This window comes from Stegodyphus dumicola, chromosome 2, assembly GCF_044657685.1.
Source record: "Stegodyphus dumicola isolate Sdum_Otavi_A_Nest chromosome 2, ASM4465768v1".
NCBI lineage: Eukaryota > Metazoa > Arthropoda > Arachnida > Araneae > Eresidae > Stegodyphus > Stegodyphus dumicola.
In genome coordinates this window covers 254,322,093-254,347,160 of record NC_140769.1, presented here as the reverse complement: position 1 = coordinate 254,347,160, position 25,068 = coordinate 254,322,093, and the positions used below count along the sequence as shown (strand labels likewise).

General features: G+C 33.6%; 2 protein-coding genes across 6 annotated transcripts in view; one reads left to right on the top strand and one right to left on the bottom strand.

Moving 5' to 3' along the window:
- The window catches only part of LOC118199801 (uncharacterized), a 145,658-nt gene extending 140,247 nt beyond the window's left edge, over positions 1 to 5,411 (bottom strand). For 3 of the 5 annotated variants that reach the window (XM_035371662.2, XM_085812057.1, XM_035371663.2), the window contains exons 1-2: positions 5,029 to 5,411; positions 4,756 to 4,948 (exon numbers count right to left, since the gene is read on the bottom strand). In XM_035371662.2, the coding sequence (XP_035227553.2) occupies positions 4,756 to 4,948; positions 5,029 to 5,063 (228 nt within the window). In that variant the 5' untranslated portion in view covers positions 5,064 to 5,411. The remainder of the gene's footprint in view (positions 1 to 4,755; positions 4,949 to 5,028) is intronic. The other 2 variants (XM_035371661.2, XM_085812058.1) reach the window with 1 other exon arrangement.
- A 444-nt stretch (positions 5,412 to 5,855) lies between these two features.
- Positions 5,856 to 25,068, top strand: part of LOC118199802 (macrophage migration inhibitory factor-like) — a 29,453-nt gene continuing 10,240 nt past the window's right edge. The window contains exons 1-2 of the mRNA XM_035371664.2: positions 5,856 to 6,082; positions 12,693 to 12,865. Of these exons, the coding sequence (XP_035227555.1) occupies positions 5,975 to 6,082; positions 12,693 to 12,865 (281 nt within the window). The 5' untranslated portion in view covers positions 5,856 to 5,974. The remainder of the gene's footprint in view (positions 6,083 to 12,692; positions 12,866 to 25,068) is intronic.

Genomic DNA, 25,068 nt, shown 5'->3' with positions numbered 1-25,068 from the left:
CCCTGCTAAGCTTCATCATTTCCATTGCTGATCTACTGCAAAAATCACATACATATAAAGAACGTTAAAAAATCGGTGGCATATAATAATATATAAGACATACAAATTTCTCGTTGCCAATCGATAGTTGCATTTGAGGATAGTCTCAGTTTTTCCCACAGAATTCTGATGACAAATAATCCTTAGTCCAACAATACAGGAAACTATTCCAAATAAAATACAGGTATCTTCAACCAGTTCCCTACCTACATTCTAATACTTTGCTTGGAATCTTTCAAAGTGCATGTTTGTAAATTTTGGTTATTTAAGAAGTACAGTTTCATAGACTGTGAATTTTGTTATCCCCTATTGTGGAGCAAAATGCCAACTTTTCTTTAAATGCAACACTTTCTTTTTCCTTGGCCAGTAAAGTTCCAAACCCCACGATGATTCATTATGACAAAAATGAATGCACTCAGTGCAAAAATTAACAATAATCTCCTTCAAATTTTACAAGTGAAAATCCATGTGTATTTAACTATGAATGTTCTATACATCTGACCTGGCACATAAATACTTTTTGGCAACAAAATGCATTGCTCCTTCAATACTTTTTTGTGACTCATTTCGGTGGAGACGTAGATAATCAGAAAGGAAAAAAAAAAACTTTTTTATTATATTTTTTTGTCATAAGCTAAACAATTTTTTAATAAAAATCTATTCCATGATAAATAAAAGGGCAAAAATATCATCATTATTTACACAAAAAAATCAAATTTCTAACTTAATCCATTTTACACTTCCATAGCTGCAACCTTGAAATATGTAAAAGTGGGAGGTTCTTATGCCCAAAACTAAGAGTTTCTGAGAGGTTTTCATGTTCAAAACGAAGTCACTACAAAGTTGGCTTAAACCTACTTTATAAATAGTGCAGTACTGAACTACTTATAGTACAATAATATATAAAATATATTAATATTTGATTAACTACCTTAAATTTTATAACTTTAGCTAATTTCATTTTTCAGTTTCTTTCATTATAAGCCTGGCCTCGGAGCAGCACCGCAGGTCTGGGGTTCGATCCCCAGGCTGGGCAAGGTTGACTCAGGCTTTCATCCTTGGAGTGAATCGATACAATGAGCACCAAGTTCACCTGGGGACTAAACACTGGGGGTCCTGCGGTAAGATAACCACTTGTCCAGGCTAAGATGCACAAGCACCCCGGAGCCCACGGCCTAGAAAGCAGATATCAGGACACTGCCAGGCATTGCTCTCTATGGGTTGTTTGTGCCACTGAGTTTAGTTTCTTTGATTTTTATAGACAGCTTTAATTTTATCAAAATACTTTTCAATATGATGAAAAAATTAATAATCAGCATACATACTATTGTGAGGCTGAACTTAGTAATGTAACAAATTTAATGAACAGTATTTTTTTAACTATATTTTGATAAAATCTTTATATGAAGTTCTATAAATGTCTATACTAAATTAGGATAATTCAGGCCAAATAAAATTTAATAAGAAAAATCATGTTAATGGGTAAGGATAGTGGGAATAAAATATGCACACAAGTTACTTTATTGCTAAGTAACTTTATTTATTGCTAGGAAATATTTTCCTTAGCAATTTTCCTTATGACAGGGTAAAAATTAAAACCTGGAAGATTTAGGGGTCGGTTGGCAGATGTGACGAAAAACCTACTGTACCTAGTACCTAGTAGGAGAGCCTTCTAGTAAACCAGGAAGAGTTGACAGCTTTTTCATAAGCCGGATTGTCTGTATTTTAGGGTACGCCTTGGATTATCGCCAGGTTGCTGTTTCATTTATAGTAAACTGAGAATTTTACGTTGTATGTTATGGAAACCCTATGTGATTAGTTGTATTGCATGATTGTGGTGATTTTGACTGTTGGGAAAATATTTCTCAAAGCTTATTTATGCCTTGGACGTTGGTTAGGAAGTACATTGCTTATTTTGTGTTTTACACTGTAAAATGTACGCTGGTGGTACAATTAACCTGAAGCTTCTGTATGCATTGGAATGAAGGGAAATAGAAAACATTGATTAACTGGTGTATAAATGAAGATTTAAATGGTTTCATTCACCTCTCAGTAAATTACAGAGTCATATATACGGATTTGGAAACCAGAGCTCATACCAACACTGTAGAAGGTATAAGGGGTGTAATAAAAAGGGATTTTCAAAAGAATTGCCACCGACAGTCCAGCAGTATGGAGGATATTTTTTATTCTTACTTTTGTGAATTTTTTGGCAGCGGAAGTATACAGATAATTTTAAACAGTTTTTGGATGCTGGAGCCAAAAATTCTGTGAGCCACAAAGACAGATATTTCTAAATGAGGTAAGTCGATATTTACTTTTTGTACTGAGCAGATAAGATAACATGTATTTCCATTTTTATTTTATTTTGATTTAAAATGCAGTTTATTCAGATAATTTTTTTTATCCTTTAATAGTATTTTACAGCATTATGTTTTGAATGCTATTTACTTGGGAGGGCGTTGCACGTAAACAAGAATTGTGCCAAAAAATTGCCCATTTTTACCAAGGGGTAGCCTGAAAAATGTTTTTTTCTCATAAGCCCAGTGAATTTGAATAAAAAGTCTAAAATTTTACTCTCTATCCTCAATTACATACTTGTGCAATTAAGCCTTTTAACAGCATTATGAAAATATTAACCCCTTAACTGCCGCGGGCGCATATATACGCCTTGCTCAGCCGATGCGTTAACTGCCCCAGGCGTATATATACGTCCTTCCAAACTGCTATCATTTGCTTTGCGCTGCTACACCTAAAATTATTCGCAAAGTTAACGCATTGGCTGCGCATCTGGGCGCATCTGGGGGGCAGTTAACGCATCGGCTGAGCAAGGCGTATATATACGCCCGCGGCAGTTAAGGGGTTAAACATAACTGTACAAAATTATATTCAACTGACATATGTAGGTCCTACGTTATAATAAAATTCAATTTTTGATAAGTACTTATCAAATACCAGTGATTATATTGCTCCGGTACTTCTCAATTTTTAAGATAAATTACAATGTTAGCCGGAGCACACCGGAGCCCTAAATAAGATGAGCTTCTGTACTTCATTTTATAAAACTGAACCACAATTTAAAGGGGGAAAATTTACAATTCCTAACATTTTAGTTTAACAATAAGCAGACTTTGCAATACTCTAATTCCCTAGATATACAAACTCATGAGAACATGAGACGTTCAAGTAAAGTCCCCTCACTCACATGCGGAAACCTTTCCCTTTAAAAAGAAGGGCAATAAATTTGAGGGAGTTTGTTTAAGAACGCGTAAATTTCCTGACATGCCATCGTATCTAGTGTATTGTTATCAATGCTTACAGTTAGTTATCCCCGCAGGAAGGACAATTTGTGTTCTTAAATGTGCGTTAAGTGACAGCGAGTACAATATGAGTGAAATACCGAGATAAACTGCTCAAGCATGTCCTATATGTCTTCCCACAGTATCCACTAATGGGGGGGAGAGGGAAGCATAACCAGCAACTTCATTCATCCTTAGGAGTCAGATTCAGGACTCATTTTACCACTGACACACATCTGCTTGTTGGCTATAATTATTTCAGCAGAGAGCCGTGGTCAAAATGAACGGTCTCTCTCACCAAGATTCCCCTCATTTTTTTGTTTTCACCCACTCATACCCTCATTCTGTTTTGCCCTGGAATTTTCATCAGCTATACTTTTAAGTATATTTAATTTTTGTGATGATATCCCCCCCCCCCTATTATCAGAGCTTAAATTGGGCCGGAGCCCATCAGATCTCAGCTCCGGTGCTTCTTAGTTTTTGTAATAAATCTCCGGAATGCACTGGAGCCCTGAATAAGAAGGCTGTGGCTTTTATTTTAACAATAAAATTATATTAAAAATCTCTTATTAAATTTCAATTCATCTCTTTACATTTTATTTAATTTTTAATTACTTGAATCTTTAAATATTTCAATAAATAATAATTAATTATCTAATAATTATCAAATAAATTATAATTAATTAACTATATAATAATTATTGATTAAATAACAATTTAAAAACATTAATTAATTTGATAATAATTAACTATTTAATTAAAAAATTATTAATGAGTTTAATAGTCATTTTATTTATTTATTTACTGTTGTTCCTCTTTGCTGACGGTCTTCCATAGCGCTTCTGCACTTCTAATCTTAGAAATTAAGCCCTGTCAAATACATAATCAATTTGTAGGTGAAATATTCTTCAATTCATTACTACATACAATCATTGTGTTCCCTTTTAAGATTGGGACTTTATGTGCTTCCTGGTGTGTTTACTGACAATAAAAAAGAATTACCATAGTTTCATTTTCTCTTTGAACATTCATAAGGCTAAATTTCTTTCCATCTAGTTGGTCATACAAAGTATTAACCACTTAACTGTTTCATTTTCTTGCCATATTGTGGCCAAAAATAAGAATTTTGGTTACAGTAGATTTAAGGGTGCCCTTTAGCTTATCGCTAAGTTGTCATTTCATTTATCGCCATGTTGTTGCTTCATTTCCAAACATCAGTTTGGTGCCCCTTGGATTCTGCGCCTGAGGACATATGCCCCCCTCTAGCTACGCCCCTGATTATCAGTATCAATCTACTGCAGGTGTTCAGTTTAAATGCATTGTCAAATGAAAAAAGTATGGAATCATTATATTACATACAAAAGTAATATAATTTCAGAACTTTTTTAAATATCTAAAATTTAATAAAACAAAATACTCTATGCTTTTCGAGCATCCACTTCTCCATTGGCATACTACAGCAAGAACAACTATCCATTGTGTGACTTTCCTCCATATGGCGATCCATTTCGCTACGTGGTATTGGTTCATCACACTGATTACATACTCGGAGTTTTCTCTCGCAGAATGCACTGTGGATGGCAAAATTGTTCACAGAAACATCTCTCTTACTGAAAATACGAAATGTATCATTATTTAATTATAATATTTGTCTAAGCATGAATTACAAGCAACTATACTGCGCACTTACCAATTGTTGCATAATTTCGTTTCCAAATCCATCATCAGGAATTCAAATTTCAAATACAAATAAAATATTTAAAAAGGTAACTATCGGAATTTATAAACATATATACATGATTAAGTCACATGTAATAATACTTAGTTCTCAGTACTATTATACTAATAGTTCTCAGTACTACGAATTTGCAGCACACATGCTAAGTACTATGAAATAAGGCATTATCAAAAATGATAACTTATACAAATAATTTATATTCCTAAAATTTACTGTCAGAAAACTGAAACAATCATTAGATCACTATGAGAGTGGCAAATTTAAGGAATATTGCCCGATCTTATGACTTAGCGTGATAACAATTTTCAAACTGAAACTGAAACTTAAAAATAGTTACAGTTACGTTTAACTTCAAATCATTGGTATGCCACCAACGTATAAAAACTCAGGCCTTTCTTAACAGAACCATGGGCTTCTGGGATTTTGTGGTTTTTAGAGGTCTTTATCAACACAAACTGTCTCAGAAATGACAAAACATTCGCCAATATATGAATCTCTAAACACACAGAACGTCTTAGAGGGTAACATAAGATTTCTAGGAGCCTTAGTCTCCTGGGTTAGACTAAGGCTGATCCAGGGGCTCCATTCTGACCTCCTTGGGTTACACAAAGTGATACTTGGGGGTATGTCAAAAAAGTAGGCTGACGATCGCTTGCGAGTGTATGATCGTGTATCACATAAGATCATATATGGCATGATCTACAAGTGCATTATTTTTCGTCTTCAGGCGGCAGGCAATCAAAAAATGTTTGGAAGATTGCTTCTGTAGTGGCAACGCTACTAAATATTTGTAAGGATTCGAAGTGGTTGTTGTGTGAATGTGTTGAAGTTTCATATCTGTTTTAATTTAAATTTACGGAGCGTAGTAGAGCGAGAGCTACTTTTTCATTCCTAAATCATGCCTACATTAACTATCAACACAAATATCCCGAAAGCAAAGATTCCAGATGGATTTTTGCAAAGTACAGCTAAATTAGTTGCAGAATTGCTTGGGAAACCGCTTTCTGTAAGTTACAGCCCATTTAAAATTAATTGTATTATTTGTGTTGTGAAATTGATTCATTGCACTATATCTTTTAAGAAGCTGAACTGTTACTCTTTGCACCAAGACCGAAATTTTATTCTAAATTTTGTATTTGAAGCTATTCTATTTATGTGCCTGATTCAACATTTTCATTTTTTCTCCGACTTTTGGAGTATGTGAAGTTATCATATGTTCCTTATCGCTAACAGAAAATGAACGGTTTTTGAATATTGGCCGTATCTAGTGGTAGAATTTAAAAAAAAAGAATGAACCCGTTCTTCCCAAATAAACGATAAAACTACTCAAATGTTACAAAACCATTCCTCTTACGTTCATTTTGTTGATTTATCACCGTCATTGTTCGCATTTGCCGATTTAAATTATTCTTCACTTATTCATTATTACTTTTTCGTATTTTCACGTTATTTTTTATGAACTTTTAACAATAAATAAATGGAAATATTTTCATATAATAAAGGAAGTTTTCGGTGGCGCAGAACCATGAGGTTTCCAACTCCTAAAATATTTTGACTTCATGGACCGGCTCAAACCTTTAATCAGATAATATATCGTTAATGCTTTTCCAACAAAAACCTTTGAGAAGATTTCAGGTGTGACGCACAAGTAGATGATTAAATTGAAATAAAAAATATTATTGATTCTCTAAAATGAGAATAGTTTTATGGATCTCCAAAGTCATTAAAATTAGCAAACCGCTACTTTTGTAATGAATCTTCAAAAAGTAATAAAATATACAATGGAAATGTGGCCATTTTACTTCTAAAAAAATTTCACTAACCAAAAATGTAGTAAGTTCCCAGAAGTGAATAATTTAAGTATTGCTGTATCTCTTGCTAAGACAAAAATTTGAACCTGGGAGAGAAGCAGAGTCGTAGCTAGGGTTTTCAGCGCCCAGGGACAACTGAAGATTTCGCACCCCCTACTGCTTGCCAAGGATGGAAAACATAATTCTAAAATGTCGTAACATCCGTTTGGCGCCCCTTCGTTTCTGCGCCCGGAGACAGATGCCCCCCTTTAGCTACGCCCCTGGAGAGAAGCATGGCTATGTAAAATGAAACCAAGAAACAAAGCAACCTGAGATTTTCATAGGGTTTTATCCAGTAAGAGTATTTAGATTTTTTGGTTTTGTTTGAAATTTAATATGTATTTAATGCAAAATCAAATAACCCGAAGAAAGGAAAAGCCCTAAGTATCTCATAGTCTTCGTAATTTTTTTTCAACCAATTACTATTGTAAAAAGTGCCCCAAAATTAATGCAAGATTTGAATTAAATAAAAAAAAAAGTTTTTTTCTTTAAATTGATATTTTTTATTGAATTGTAGAGTGCACAGGATAGGGTTATATATGGAATAACACATCGGGCAAATGGCCTCAACGGCTTTGCTGTCACAAACTCACAATTTTGTTGAAATTTTTTATGACCAATTTGCATAAATGTGGCTGAATTTCATTGATTCAGTGTTGAATTTTCTCCTGCAGTGCGTGCATGTTTGTGGGCCTGTTGGCATAAATCTTTGACTTCAAATAACCCCATAAATCCAATGGTGTTAAATCACACGATCTAGGGGACCGATTCTCATTACCGAAATGAGAGAGTATACAGCCATGTCTCGTGCAGTAATTGAATTCTTTCATGAGCTATATGGCATGTGACACCGTCTTGTTGAAACCACATGTCGACTATATCAATATCATCCAATTCAGGCAGAAAGAACTGTGTTATCGTGTCGCTATAACAATCATCAGTAACATTCATTGCTTGACTAGCTTCGTGGTCCAGTGATGCTTCCAGCCCAAAATCCGCATCCAACAGTGACATGTTAAGGATGCATTTGTTTTTCGACAATCACATGTGGGTTCTCTGAACTCCAAATGCACCAATATTGACGATTAACAAAGCCATCAAGGTGAAAATGGGCTTCATCGAAATTTACTAACTGTGGCCGCCAAACTATCAATTTTTTTGAGATTTTTTCAACAATGAAAATACGTTTTGTACTATCGTGTAATGCTTCTTTTCTACTAACCCTAAACTATCAGCTTTCAATTTTTTTTTTTTTAATAGGGTTGTCAAAACTTTACTGCATGAATAATGGCAAATTTAAATCTTGCGTTAATTTTGGGACACCTTTTACTATGCAGAATTCCGTATCAAGATTGTGTCATTTTCAGTTGGAATTTCGTTTCACAAAGTTTTTTATGACCAATTTGCATAAATGTGGCTGAATTTCATTGATTCAGTGTTGAATTTTCTCCTGCAGTGCGTGCATGTTTGTGGGCCTGTTGGCATAAATCTTTGACTTCAAATAACCCCATAAATCCAATGGTGTTAAATCACACGATCTAGGGGACCGATTCTCATTACCGAAATGAGAGAGTATACAGCCATGTCTCGTGCAGTAATTGAATTCTTTCATGAGCTATATGGCATGTGACACCGTCTTGTTGAAACCACATGTCGACTATATCAATATCATCCAATTCAGGCAGAAAGAACTGTGTTATCGTGTCGCTATAACAATCATCAGTAACATTCATTGCTTGACTAGCTTCGTGGTCCAGTGATGCTTCCAGCCCAAAATCCGCATCCAACAGTGACATGTTAAGGATGCATTTGTTTTTCGACAATCACATGTGGGTTCTCTGAACTCCAAATGCACCAATATTGACGATTAACAAAGCCATCAAGGTGAAAATGGGCTTCATCGAAATTTACTAACTGTGGCCGCCAAACTATCAATTTTTTTGAGATTTTTTCAACAATGAAAATACGTTTTGTACTATCGTGTAATGCTTCTTTTCTACTAACCCTAAACTATCAGCTTTCATTTTTTTTTTTTTTTAATAGGGTTGTCAAAACTTTACTGCATGAATAGTAGCAAATTTAAATCTTGCGTTAATTTTGGGACACCTTTTACTATGCAGAATTCCGTATCAAGATTGTGTCATTTTCAGTTGGAATTTCGTTTCACAAAGTTGCTTCAAATTACTTCTAAACTCAAGATTGCTGTTTTTCATATCATCAAAGAAACTTTTTTAAAATTAAAATGCGTTGTAGGAAACATCGGCATTCTATAGAAATATAATGCTGGATAAATTCTACGGAAATATAATGCATTCTATAGAATGCCTAGGCATAGTGTATAATGCTGAATGATTTTAGGCAAAGTATGAAATATGAGAATTATTACATACTTTCCCTAGGCATTGTGTATAATATCTAGGCATTCTATCGAATGACAAATGCTCTTTAAGCAAAGTTTGTAAAAAAAGGTTATGATAAGGCTATTATTTAAAGGACATTTATTCCACAAAATTACAAATATTATTTTGAAAAATTAATGAAAGTGTGCCTTAAAAAAACTGGGTACTATTCGGTTTCAAGGACCGTAAAAAATTGCCAATGCTGCCAAAAATAATTGTGGCAAGAAAGGAAGTATAATAGTAAATAACTATTTAAGATTGATGTTTTAATTTAGATGAAAGGTTAATTTCATATAATACTTTTTTATTATTATAATTTATATGAAAAAGGCTAAACATGACTGAATGGAAGCATAAGAGTAAATAACTATTTCAGATCATTATTATAATTTACATAAAAATTGCTAAACATAACTGAATGGATGCCTTCATCGCTATTTCGCTACCGACTTATCGCTAAAGCATAATTTCATCTCGTTGGTTGTTCGAATGAAATTTTCTATATTGAATGATGCATTTTCTTTGAAAATATTCTCGGTAAAGTGCAGAATCGCTCACTTATTTGTATGCTGCTTTTTAGAAGGGTAAAAACAATTGGATTTTTGTTAATTTTCATTTACTTTTTAAGTGAAAATAGGTCGATGTGCACATGGATACCGAGTATGTGCAATTCTTAAAAACGCGTCAAGCAGTGGGTGATTCTGCACTTTACCCAAAATTCTATTGCCGACTTTTCGTCGGGCAATTCCCAAATTGTTAAATCCATAGGATATCAAAAAAAGGATTTAAAATCAAAAAAAGGATTTTAAAAATAAACTAGTATTTCAATGGCGTCTTAAGAAATATAGAACTATATAAACTTACTCAATCTGAAATCAGCGCGTACGCTAGATTTGGCGCGCTGTTAAATGGGCGCGTTTACTAGATTTGGCGCTTTTGCGCATACATTTTCGCTGCAATTTTTTTACGGCCCTCGAAACCGAACAGTACCAAAAACTGTTATTTGAAATACGTAAAGTGAGATAATCTTGATACAACGTAATAAATTTGTGTTTTGTATCTGGCTGAGACTGGGAATCGTTATGATCTACATGACAACAGAAATTAAATTCAGAAACAATTGTAAGTTTCACAACAATGCCCTTTATAATATTTTTTTGTTTCTTCTGACACCTCACAAAGGTGGTTTTACAGTTCAGTATCATGACATGTAACATTTTTTTTATCAGGTTGAAAGTTCTTTCAACATTCTGTCACGTCGTCCATGTGCAATACTCAAATTAGTTTTCATGAAGCACGAGAAATAATTCGGTGTCCGTGACCTAATACTGTATTGTACTGATGCTTTCTTTAATAGGATAAATGTTTTCCCACAGACATTATTAACACCAAGTTTGGTCATATCCTAGTGTTACAGCAGCCAGTATTTCTGTGGTTCCTTCTTAGTAGTCATTTTGGCCTTTTTACATCATTAACTTCTGGTAAGTAATTTGGTTTTTCAAAACTAATCAGAAATGTATTTCATTTGGCATTCTATAGAATGCCTAGGGAATATGTGAAATATGAATTGTTTCATACATTGTTGGTTAGTTTTAGGCATTGTATACAATGCCAGATTTCAAACTTTGCAGGTAATAAATATATCAGAAAAAAATAGTGTCTAATGAATGCACATAAAAACTGAATTCAGTGAAATTTTTTTTGTTGAGCATAACTCTGTTTATTACCTGTGTCCCTAATATGTGAAGAACATATCACACTTTTAACGTAAAGTCAGGAATACTATTAATTGAAATATATCGAGAAGTAAAACTCTCTCAGAAACGTGATCAGATTTAAAAAATTAATCTGGATCAATTGTAATATCCATGTCTGCGTGGGACATTGTGCTGTTTTGGGAGGAAAAGGGAATAAATGATTGAAAAGGAAAACCTCTATTATGTAATGTAAATCCATTAACATTTTTTAAATTCAGGTCATAAATTCAATTCACAGTATCAGAAATTCAATTGTTATTTAAAATTAAATTGGAATAACATTATTCTTTGGATAGCTAAACGGTTTTGCAGCTGTTTAAATCATATTTATGTAATTAAAAAGCAAAATAGGAATTTCTTTGACTCTAAAATGCTGCTTTTCTTAGACAAACTTCTTAAATTACTATTAAAAATAATGTAACAGAGCAGAATTTTTTTTCTTTTTGGCTAGTGCATGCTATAATTTTTTTGATCAATGGGTAAATTCTAAAGAAAAAAAAAATAATTCTGCTGAATTTTAATCTCGACTACGTTATACAATTCATGTGAAATTTTAGAAATAGTGCATTCCTCTCCCCCACATGAAATTTTATGTATTGCTAATTACATCAGTGTAAAGTAATATCATAGAAGTGATGTATTCTCAGCAGGCTTAAGTAGAGAAAATTAGTTGGGAAAAGTTGATTTTTTTAACGTACGTAAATACGTTAAAAAAATCAAAATTTAGTTAAACTGTTAAATAATGGTAATATTACATTATTTTACATTGTACTGATGTATATAGTGCTACTTAGTATTAATAAATTACTTCTAATTAGTTAAACTTTTTTGATACTTTTCTATTATACAACTGCCACACATTTTGGTGGGTTTTTTAATTGTAAACATTGTTAGCTTCTCTTTCACAGGTGCCAAAAAAGTGTGGTAAATGCATAACAAAAAACTGCTAATTTTTTTATATGTATATACTTTGTTATATTTGTCACGAGATCTGCTTTCATATTTTCAAATTTTGAATGAACTCTGAAACTGAGTTTGTTTCTAAAAGCGAGCAAAAAGCAAAATTTAATTAATCATTAAAAACTGAATTATTAATTTTGAACTCATTATTAATTTTGGTGACATAAATTGAGAATTCTATGACATATTTCACTAAATTTTTTAGGGAAGTTACTAAATTGTTTAAATTTTATAGCAGAAGTTATAAAATATTTATTTTCAAATTAATTAAATTTAGCCTCTTTAGCAACCACATGAGTGCATTGTTAATTTCTTCCAGTTTCTCCCCTTTTCTTTTGTTTTTCTCCAGTTTTTTTATTTCTAGAAGAAACACAACTCTCCTTTAGGCCAAAGTGCTTGTTTGTATAACTCAGGCTTTCTTAAAAGTTGTATTCTTGATGCAATGTTGAGTGTTCGGACATATCAAAATGAGTAAATTTTGTTTCGGTAAAAATTTTTTACATTATTTTTAAAGTGTATTATATTTTATTTTTATTTATGTGCATTTTTATGGAGACTTGTATGCGATGTTAGTAAGCATGATAAGTAGTTATTTTAATGAGCCGTCATGTATGTTATTTATTAATAAATAAATTTTATTTTTTTCTTAGTATGTTGTTGTCCACATCAATCCAGATCAACTGATGTCATGGGCAGGATCATCTGATCCGTGTGCTGTTGCTTCATTAGGCAGTATTGGAAGTTTGGGAACAGCTCAAAATATTAAGATATCTGGAAAGCTGTTCCCTCATATTAAAGAAACTCTTGGTATAAATGAAGATAGGTAAGTAGAAATTTTGGTAAAAGTATATTTACAGGTACCCCTTGGTGATTTTTGGCGGTATCCATGTACACATCAACCTATTTTCACTTGAAAAAAAATCTCAGAATTGCACAAAAATGGTATTGCGTACACCCTTTATTCATGTACATATTGACCTATTTTTACTTAAAAAAAAATCAGAGAATTGCACAAACTAGGCTTTGTGCATTCTCTTTGTCCATGTACACATCGAACTATATTCGCTTAAAAAGTCAAAAGAGCAGCCAAACAATGAAATAACATAAAGGAAATTCATCTTTGCACTACACAAAGGAACTATCCACTTACCTTATTTACGAATTATCACGTCTTCAGTTGAACAAAATTCCTTAACAGCATCCAAAAACTTCCTAAAATTATCTGAACTAGAATCTGTCGCCACATAAATTCACAAAATAAGAGTAAAAAATACCCTCCGTAGCGACGTTCAACTGCACGCATTTTTGACGATCGACTATACTCGTTTCCTTTCAACAAACAGGATACCTGATAATGGCTACTAAGTAAACCTTGATTTGCACACCATTCAAGTAGTGTTCTTTTCCCCTTTCTTTCAAAATTGTACAGAAACTTCAAATTAATCATACCACATTCAGCCATTTTACTGTCTAAACCACAAAACAAGCAATATTCTTCCTAACCAACACAAACCACAAGCCCTTATGAATTTACGCAATCATGCAACCAATTACGTCATAATAGGATTTTCATACCATTCAACTACTCAGGCTATCATAAATGAAACAACTTGGTATACAAGGGGTACCGTTCTCTCTACTCTAACCGAAATTTTATTAAATTTATTATAAATTATATTGAAGTTTTTATCAATTTATTTATTCTCTTCTCCTCTGGTTTGCCAGATTTTAGAATTCATGATGTATGTATACATGATAATTACAGCAGTAATGTTATTGTGGAGGACGAAAAAGGCTAAATCCATGGTATTATCTCAAGATAAATAGTGAATCTTCACAAAATTTTCATAAAATGTTCATGGCTTGAAATTTTGCATTAAGAGTTTTACAATTAAGGATTTTTGCTAACATTTTGAAAGAGAGAGAGAATAAATAAGTGTACTTGATATGAAACAGTAACTGATGTTTAACTAAACAAAAATTATACATTTTGATATATATAATCCTGTTGTCAAAACAGTTCTTTGAAACCCATCTTGAACTTCAAAGCTTGTGAAGAAATAAGAACAAGGAACACCTTTTTCTGAAGGATGCAGAGTACACTTTCTATTAGCTGAGCAACTGTAAACAATTTAGCCATAATTGCTTATCCGCAGAGAAGTTAAATTTCATGAAACCTTGAATGTGAAAACTCGCGAGGCATGGAAGAGAGACTTAAAACTGTGAAGACAGATTCTTTGAGAAGAGAGGATACAGCCATTATTTAAAGATTTTAAGAATAGAAGTCTGAAGAATTTCTGAGATTGAAAGAGATAAATATGGGGGGATGTCAATTATAATAGGTGTTTAGAAGTAAAAGTGAAGTGTCGGATGATGATGGATTTATTTACATTTGTGGGAAAGGCTTGTGTAATCTCAAAAACATCTAAAATTTATAGCTTTAGCTATTACTTTAATGATGATGAATATAACAGTTTTGCTAATTAAAACATTTGTAATTTGAATTGACTGCAATTGCTCATTCATTATGTGTGGAGTAGTAATTTTTTAATGGAAGAAAACCCTAGGTAAAAATATAGTTTAGGGTACCCCTTGGCGATTTTTGGCTGGCGGTACATGGATACCGATTTTGTGCAATTCTTTGACTCGTTATTTTGGCTTGCGAAGCGGCGCCGCTACACAAAGCCAAAATAACAAGACAAACGATTGCACAAACTCGGTATCCATGTACACATCGACTTATTTTCACTTAAAAAAAATCCCCAAATTGCACGAAAATGGCATTGCGCACTCCTTTGACTTTATCATGTGCACGTCAACCTATTTTCACTTTTAAAAAAATCCCAGAATTGGACAAACTTGCATTGTGCACTCCCTTTACTTTTTCCATGTACACATGGATACATTTTCACTTAAAAAGTCAAAAGAGCACCAAATTCTACAATATAGGCAAACAAAAAATACATAATCTCAATGAAATACATTTTAAACCAAACAATAAAATAACATAAAAAAGGAAAACATGTTATACATTTAAGCCCTACCAAAAGCAATTATTCACTTACCATGATTTTCGAGTTTGCTTCGTACACCCAGTACCACATAAAAATCAAAATATCAATCATACTCAAATGACTTTTTTCAAACCAGGTACTCTTTCTGATCGAACGCTTTACATAGTGACCATCTGAACCTTTCTTCCTACAAACCCATTCAAGTCCATCTAAAGGATTTTTACGTTCTACTAGACGCATATCCTTCCTACATACAGGACACTTATAATGGCTACTTAGTAAACCTTCATTTACACACCAGTCAATTAAAGCTCTTTTCCCTTTTCGCTCCCAATCGTACAGAAACTTCAAATTAATCTTACTACATTCGGCTATTCTACCATCTAAAGAATCAAACCAGCACACACCACAAAACGCTCACAAAACATCCCATGATTCAAAATTTCCCAGAATCATGCACCTGATTACGTCACAATAGGGTTTCCATAACATTCAACTACTCAGGCTACCATAAATGAAATAACAACTTGGCAATAAATCAAACAACAACTTCGCCATAATACAAGGGATACCTTAAAGTCTACTCTACCCAAACCCTATTTTTTTCAGTGTGTTTTCGATGAAAATCATGAAATCTTTCAGCTTAGTATTTACAGTATCTACATGAAAACTTTGAAGTGACTCTAGAAAAAAGTCTACTAATTATGCTACAGTAATATAGATGTATATGCACATTATTAAATAAGCATTGGATATGTAAATGTTACTAAATAATGTAACATTACCAACAATTATTGTGTTTATATTTCGAAATTGATTGCATAAATTGACAATATTCTATAAATCAATGAATTTCTGGCAGCATTATAAATGTTACTGAATGATACATTTGAGCAGAAGGTTACATTTTTATATATTGTCCTAAATGACCATAAATTTTCTTCTGCAATGCAGTGTCTGTCATAAGTTTAAAAAAGTTTAGGGTACTATTCCGTTTTAGGGACCGTAAAAAATTGCAACAAAAATATATGTGCAAAAGTGCCAAATCTAGCAAACCCGCTCATTTAACAGCACGCCAAATCTAGCGAACGTGTCGAAGTGCGTAAATTTAGATAGTTCTATATTTATAAGTCACCATTGAAACACTAGTTTAATTTTTTAATTCTTTTCTAATAAGGCTATGGATTTAACAATTTGGGAATTTCCCAATGATGAAAAGTCTGCAATGGAATTTTTTCAAAGAGCAAGCATCATTCATGACAGAAAATTATGTTTGAACAACCACGAGATGAAATTATGCTTTAGCGGTAACTCACTAGCGAAAAAGAAACCTGTAATGACAAGAAAGGATTAAGAAGTCAAAATTAATTAAGACACAATAACACGCCGAACAAATACTAATTCAGAAGTCAAACAACAAAAATCAGCGTTATATTCACAAAATTTTCACATGACTAGTTTCGATGGTTTTACCCAACCATCATCTTCAGCTGCAAAACCGCAAATGAACAAGATAAGAAATAATGATTAGATAAGATAAGGAAGCCTGGACAAGAATAAGCAAGTGGCGCCATCTGTTGGCGAAACCAGAACTAAAACATAATTTCTCTAAAAGCCGAAGGCAAATTTGGATTGGAATTAGGATCGTTAACTAGAACAGAAAGATTTTTATGAATGTGAAATGCCTCTAGAAAATCCAGTTCTCCAATGGAAGATGTTTTTTGAATAATTTTGGCAGCAGAAAAATTGAAAGTGTGATTTTCGGACCAACAATGTTGAGCAACAGAAGACTTCTGTGTTTCCTTTTTTCTAACATATGCCTCATGTTCTTTGACGCGAAATTTTAAGGCTCTCTTAGTTTGGCCAATGTAAATTAAACCACACTGGCAAGGAATCCTATAAATACCCCAGGAATTCATATCCGGAATGGGGTCCTTGAGTATAGAAGTTGGAATTTTATTGATGGGAGAATAAACAACTCGAAAGTTAAATTTCTGCAAAATATGTGCAACTTTATAGCTAATTGATGGAAAGAAGGGAATGACAACAGAATTTTTATAATCTCCTAAAATAAGAGTGTGGCTTTTAGTGTGTTGAGATGAGAATTTTTTAACTGCTTGATTAATAATGTTGGGTGAAAAGCCCCTGTCAATAGCTATTGCTTTTAAATAATTTAGTTCTTCGTCAAGGGCTAGTTTGGAGGAGCAAACTTGAAGAGCACGGAAAACATAGGAATAAAATGAAGCTAACTTTTGTTTAGTCGGATGACATGATTTAAAGTGTGGTGGAAGGCAAACCGATGAAGGTTTACGGTAAACTGTAGTACTGAAGTTGGATGTGTTACGTGTGACCAGAATGTCGAGAAACGGAAGAGAATTGCAAGTCTCAAGTTCAAAAGTGAACTGAATAGCAGGATCAATAGAATTCATTGTTGAAAGAACTTTATTTAAATCATCTTTATTACCTTCAAACAGGGTAAAAGTATCGTCTACGTAGTGGAACCATGCCGGGAAGTTTAAAGTTTCAAACAATTTTGATTCATAATAATGCATGTAGATATCAGCCAGGATGGGACTGAGGGGGCTTCCCATGGCTAATCCCTCAGTTTGCTTGTAATATTTATTTTGGAAAACAAAATGTGTTTGTTTCAAACAGAGTTGAGTGAGAGAAATTAGCTCATCAATTTCGATGCAAGAGAAATGAAATTCACGAAGTCTGGTTTCTAGACATCTTAATGCACCCTCCACTGGGACATTGGTGAATAATGATTTTACATCAAAAGAAACCATGAGTAAATTACTAGGAGAAATGTTTTTAACCTTTTTTACAAACTCTATTGAATTTTTTATGGTGTAAATGTTATTGTCTAATAGAGTGGAAAATCTAGAAACTAAATATTTAGCTATTGGATACAAGGCAGTACCTAAATTTGATACAATAGAGCAGAAAGGAATACCACTTTTATGAGTTTTGGGAAGAGCATATAATCTGGCACAATTCGCAACAGGTCGGATAAGCGAATGTTTTAAGTTGCTTGAAATGATTTGCGAAGATTTGATCGCAGTTTTTATTTTGGATAAGTCCGAAGGTGAAGGATCTTTAGGGATCGGATTATATGGTCCTTCGTTTAAGAGTTTAGTGACACCATCGATGTAAGTGTTCTTATCCATGACGACTATCTGGCCACCTTTGTCGGCCTTTGAAATGATAATATCCGGGTTAGAATGAATTTTGCGCATTGTAGCTCTTTCTCTCGCAGTTAGATTTGGTTTCAAAAGTTTATTATTGAATTTCACATTATGAGGGATAAGATGCCTAATCATTTCTTTCTGTGAATCTGAAACTTTACTGAACTTGAAAGCTTTTTCGATAGGAGCCAAAATCTTTGGAATCGAGGGTTTACAGGTTTGTGAGAAGTTAAAATTATATTTTAGAATTCTCTCTTGTTCTTCCGAAAGACTAACATTAGAAATATTAACTATTGGCTTGATGTTTACAATGGCAAGATTTTTTGAGCTACTTGAACTGGAAAACTGTAAAAGAAGTTTTTCGAATTTAACTGCAAGGGTGTTTTTATGACGGATAACTGCATTCTCCGTTCTAGACCAAGACTTTTGTTCAAGGGCAGTGAATTTTGGATATGATTTAGCGAGTTCCAGATGAAGCTTATAGAGTTCATGTTCAATTTTGGACAATTGTTGATGTGTATTCCTTATCACGGATCGAAGTAAGGCAAGCCTGCAATTTAACAGAATTCTTGAAACGCGACTCGAAGGTTTTTGATTAGATTTGATTTGAATAAAATTGGGGATCAATTTTTTACATTTACATTTAAGTAAAAAGTCAAGATGATTCAGGAATTTTTGCCGTTTCAGGCGTAATTTAGTGAAACGATTAACGGATGAAGGCATGATAAACAATGCAGAAAATCAAACTAAATTAACTGAGCAATAATAAAGTACACACAATACAGCAGAAAAATCCCTCACTGAAATGAATAGAAAACAAAACGTTTGTAAGCAAAATGCATAAAATCAGACAAGCAAAGAACAATATCCAAATGTACAAAACATAAGCATAACTTGAAAGTTGCAAAAATGTACTCACCGAAACTCCTACAATCACAAAATGGCAGCCACACCACGTGCAAAAAAGAAAGCAAAATGTAAGCTTGTTTGGGGCTTCTATAATTAAGACACAATAACATGCCGAACAAATACTAATTCAGAAGTCAAACAACAAAAATCAGCGTTATATTCACAAAATTTTCACAGGACTAGTTTCGATGGTTTTACCGAACCATCATCTTCAGCTGCAAAACCGCAAATGAACAAGATAAGAAATAATGATTAGATAAGATAAGGAAGCCTGGACAAGAATAAGCAAATGGCGCCATCTGTTGGCGAGACCAGAACTAAAACATAATTTCTCTAAAAGCCGAAGGCAAATTTGGATTGGAATTAGGATCGTTAACTAGAACAGAAAGATTTTTATGAATGTGAAATGCCTCTAGAAAATCCAGTTCTCCAATGGAAGATGTTTTTTGAATAATTTTGGCAGCAGAAAAATTGAAAGTGTGATTTTCGGACCAACAATGTTGAGCAACAGAAGACTTCTGTGTTTCCTTTTTTCTAACATATGCCTCATGTTCTTTGACGCGAAATTTTAAGGCTCTCTTAGTTTGGCCAATGTAAATTAAACCACAAATTTTGTTTTCCAAAATAAATATTACAAGCAAACTGAGGGATTAGCCATGGGAAGCCCCCTCAGTCCCATCCTGGCTGATATCTACATGCATTATTATGAATCAAAATTGTTTGAAACTTTAAACTTCCCGGCATGGTTCCACTACGTAGACGATACTTTTACCCTGTTTGAAGGTAATAAAGATGATTTAAATAAAGTTCTTTCAACAATGAATTCTATTGATCCTGCTATTCAGTTCACTTTTGAACTTGAGACTTGCAATTCTCTTCCGTTTCTCGACATTCTGGTCACACGTAACACATCCAACTTCAGTACTACAGTTTACCGTAAACCTTCATCGGTTTGCCTTCCACCACACTTTAAATCATGTCATCCGACTAAACAAAAGTTAGCTTCATTTTATTCCTATGTTTTCCGTGCTCTTCAAGTTTGCTCCTCCAAACTAGGCCTTGACGAAGAACTAAATTATTTAAAAGCAATAGCTATTGACAGGGGCTTTTCACCCAACATTATTAATCAAGCAGTTAAAAAATTCTCATCTCAACACACTAAAAGCCACACTCTTATTTTAAGAGATTATAAAAATTCTGTTGTCATTCCCTTCTTTCCATCAATTAGCTATAAAGTTGCACATATTTTGCAGAAATTTAACGTTCGAGTTGTTTATTCTCCCATCAATAAAATTCCAACTTCTATACTCAAGGACCCCATTCCGGATATGAATTCCTGGGGTATTTATAGGATTCCTTGCCAGTGTGGTTTAATTTACATTGGCCAAACTAAGAGAGCCTTAAAATTTCGCGTCAAAGAACATGAGGCATATGTTAGAAAAAAGGAAACACAGAAGTCTTCTGTTGCTCAACATTGTTGGTCCGAAAATCACACTTTCAATTTTTCTGCTGCCAAAATTATTCAAAAAACATCTTCCATTGGAGAACTGGATTTTCTAGAGGCATTTCACATTCATAAAAATCTTTCTGTTCTAGTTAACGATCCTAATTCCAATCCAAATTTGCCTTCGGCTTTTAGAGAAATTATGTTTTAGTTCTGGTTTCGCCAACAGATGGCGCAACTTGCTTATTCTTGTCCAGGCTTCTTTATCTTATCTAATCATTATTTCTTATCTTGTTCATTTGCGGTTTTGCAGCTGAAGATGATGGTTGGGTAAAACCATCGAAACTAGTCCTGTGAAAATTTTGTGAATATAACGCTGATTTTTGTTGTTTGACTTCTGAATTAGTAAGTCAAAATTAGTTCGAAGGATAAAAAAATCCCCTTACTTACAACCATTAGGTTAATCTATTTTTGGTGTCAAGAGATGACATCTATTGAATTTTGTGAACTCCATCTGAAGATGAACCACAATACAACTGTAGGCTGAAACAGTTACATGCGTAAGGTGTGTGCCGCAACTTTATTTACTCAGCATTACTTGAAAATCCGTGGATGGAGCAAAATTATTGAAGTAGACGAAAGCCTTTTTAGTAGAAGAAAGAATAAAGTTGAACGGATTCTTCCGCCACAATGTGTTTTCGGCTGATTATGCAAAGAATCAAATGAATGTTTCTTCTTAATCGCTGTTCCAGAGCAATCGGCAAAAACTTTATTGAACATCATAAAAGAAAATATCGCAGAAGGAGGCATTAAAATGTATACTGACTGCCTGGAAATCATATACATCGAATGAACTGCAAAACACTGGTTTTTTAACATTGTACTGTCAATCACAACTAAAATTTTGTGGACCCCGAAATTGAGTGTCATAGACAAACAGTAGAGCGGCTATGGGAGTTCTAAATGGCATAATAAAAGTCGCACCGCTCGACAGCATGTCGATTATTATTTGTCCGAGTTTATGTACAGACGCTTGCACAAAAAACTGAAATATTCTCTGCGATGTTGGGACATAAAAAAATTTATATCTCCTGTTTAATTTCAGTTAAGTTTAGCTTTTTGTTTGTAAATTATAATAACAAAAAATTTATTTACATGAAATTAACCTTTCATCTAAACTAAAACAATAATATTAGACAGTTATTTGCTATTATGTTTCTTTCTTGCATTAACGTTACTGCAATTATTTTTGGCAGCATTAGCATCAACAGTAGTTTGGCAATTTTTTACGGTCCTTATAACAGAATTGTACCTAGTTCAGCATTGAAGATTGCTTGTGATCATTGACCAGTAACTGTTAGTGATACTAGAACCTTAAATCACCATTAAATGCACAATAATTCCTAACTCCCTAAAGATGGCAAAAAAATTATTTCTTAAAATGCTTTAGTACACAATATCACAAAACACCGAAGAAGAAATATCCATGCATAAACAATCAATCAATTCACTGAAATAATAATTCAGTAAATTCAAAAACAATTGTATAGTTTGCAGTATCCTCTAAAAATCAAGGTATATCAGTAAATCCCTCTAAATTAAGATTGTAGTTTTGCATTGTATTTTTACATTTAAGGTCCATGTTCTAGTCAAGCTTCAAGTTTCTAAAAAAAAATACAGTTCAAACAAATGGAGAGACTGAACAGACACTTAAAAATAACATGCAAAGAGGTGCACTTAAAAATAAAATTTTCCAAATTAAAGTAAATATTAAAGCTGTAATCACTGGTATAAAATTTTTCTCTTAAACTAAATTACAATTGTTTTTATAGAATGGCATTCCACTTTCAATATAATTTGGATAGCTACTTACCCTATAACAGAAAAAAATATTAAATTATTTATTTTGCTTAAGAGAAACTGAAGATTACATATTTGTTTCCTTTCGAAATTTAAATTAACATTTTAATTTTATTTTTATTTAATTAAAATTTACCTGAAAAACAAATCAGCAGATGGCCAATTAAAAGCACATATAAATATGATGGTATATAATTTGGTGAAAGTAATCCACTTTAAACAGATACTCACCCCCCAACAAATTTTCAAAAAAATATTCCTTCTTACCAAGAGTACATATCTTGACATAATCTTATAACTAAACCACATACCCTAGATTTGAAATTTCATCTATAAACAATATACTGGAATTGCCCCACCTGCTCAGCATTCAATACTATTCTACACATGCTGTGCTGTATTCCAATTGACATCTGATCACTGGGGTAATCGCTGAATCCACAAGAACACACTGAAGTTGGAATGGAACACATTCTTCATAGATAATTTTTCTTCTAGTCTGCTAGTGGACTGCCAAGACCTAGTCTTTCATAGTTCCAACTGGCAAGAGCCAAGCTGAAAAGAGAGTGCATGGTTTGACATTGGCTCACCAGGAAACTGGACTCATGAAAATGATTGCCCAAGAGCCACAGGCCCTGCCTAGAAAACTAAAAAGTTCCTCCAAATGTTAAAGGGAAGTGACGCTTGGCCCCCAAGGGAACCAATTTTTCTGTTCTTAACTCTTTGAAATCTAGACAAAATCTCTCTCTGCTTACATTACAACATCTGGGAAAACTCCATTTTTCCTTCTCCTAAAGTATTACTGCTTGAAAGATAAAATTATGCTGTGGCCAATACAAAGTTTATATTCTTCCCTCAAACTGATCAAAACAAACTGCTGTCAACATTGCCTGACCTAACCCCCAACAAGATGATTCATCAACAACCATTCAAAGGATTTCAACCCTCTTTTTATCTTTTGAAACTAGAAAATTCATATCCTGTTCTTAATTATTACCTAAGCTAATTTATCTCCTTACTCTTCTAAACAGAGCAATTTATCTCTTAAAACTGCAACTTCCAACAAAGCAAGTGAAGCAAAGACTCCAGTTATTCTTGCATGCGCGCAAACAGGTAAACTGTTGGGGGAAACACTAATCAAGTAATTTAACACTAGCTTTTCTACCTCCAAAACAAGAGATGAACAATCCACTCTGAAACTGACTCGCCTTACTGAACCAATGATAATGCTTCTACGAAAAAAGAGCAGCAATTCTTTAGCTGTTCACTGAGAGCAGTTTTGGGAAGCGTGTCAAAAATTTGATTCCTCTTAATGTAAACACTAGCAGTCCTTCCTTTATTATTTTACCAGAAACGTCTGTGACCTAATTTTTGTGTGTTATGTATGCTTTTGGCTTGCTTATGTTCTATCTAGTGTTTAAAAAACAAAACATTAAACAAACCTATGCATTTCAGCGAAACTGATCACCATTTGCAAATAGATGGTGCTTTTTTTTCGCATCCTGCAGTACGAGGATCTATTTAAAGTAGGTAGATTATAGGAACTAGTTTCTCGAATTCCTATCTATCAGTGCTTCACTAGCCACAGATCTGGTTCCTTCGAAGTCATGATTATTCGCATGCTCATGCTGTAGCTGCGGATCTGATTTCGCTGGAGTCTTCATTATTCACTCTTTCAAATCTAGCTTATGCAGAGTCTTGATTATTTGCTTTTTTTGCTTCCTCATATCTGTTCCTTCGAGTTTCATTTTGGTTCTTTGAATACTTTGTCATAGTACAGTCAAACGTCTTTAATCTGGACTCGTCGGGACTTCGGCGGTTCCGGATTATTGATTTTTCCGGATTATAGATCATCAATTTAAATCTGGTAAGACGGCATGCAGAAATTATAAATTAAAAATATGAAACCGAAATTTATGAAATAAAGAGCAATTATGATTAAAGAGTATCAAAATTTACAAAAGAAAAGCTTAATATTTATTTGTTTACTAAACATTTCTTTCGATGCGCGCATGCGTAAAGCATACATTACGCATAGTCGAAATTAGAAAATTGCAACCAGAAAACTATTTGATGTGTACTTGTGATATTTATAATGACTAGGAATTTGATTTAAATCATATCAAAGACGGAATACATCGAGATGAAATGCTACATTTAGTAAGGAATTATAAGATGAATAAAATAAAAACATCTGCCCTGAAGATAAGGATAGTGCTGATGATAGATCAACTTCCAGTTCATTATGCACTCCTCCCCCCCCCCATTGGATGCAGGAGAGTACTACGGACCGACGTGTTCGATCGCATCCACCTCACTGCACCACTTCACATGATGACAGGAACATTGTCGCATGGCAGTGATGGATCGCTCAGTCACATCACGAACCATAGCACAGCACATTCAGTCTGTAACGCATCATTCAGTGTCTGCGCATACCATTCGATGCTGTTTATAGCAGAGTGGTCTATCCGTAAGATGTCCATTGTTTCGTCTACCCTTGACGCAGAACCACAGACGTCTCTGTTGCCAATGATGCCATGAAAGAAGGATGTGGACGGCAGAATGGAATGAAATTGTCTTTACTGATGAGTCGCACTTGTGTCTGCAA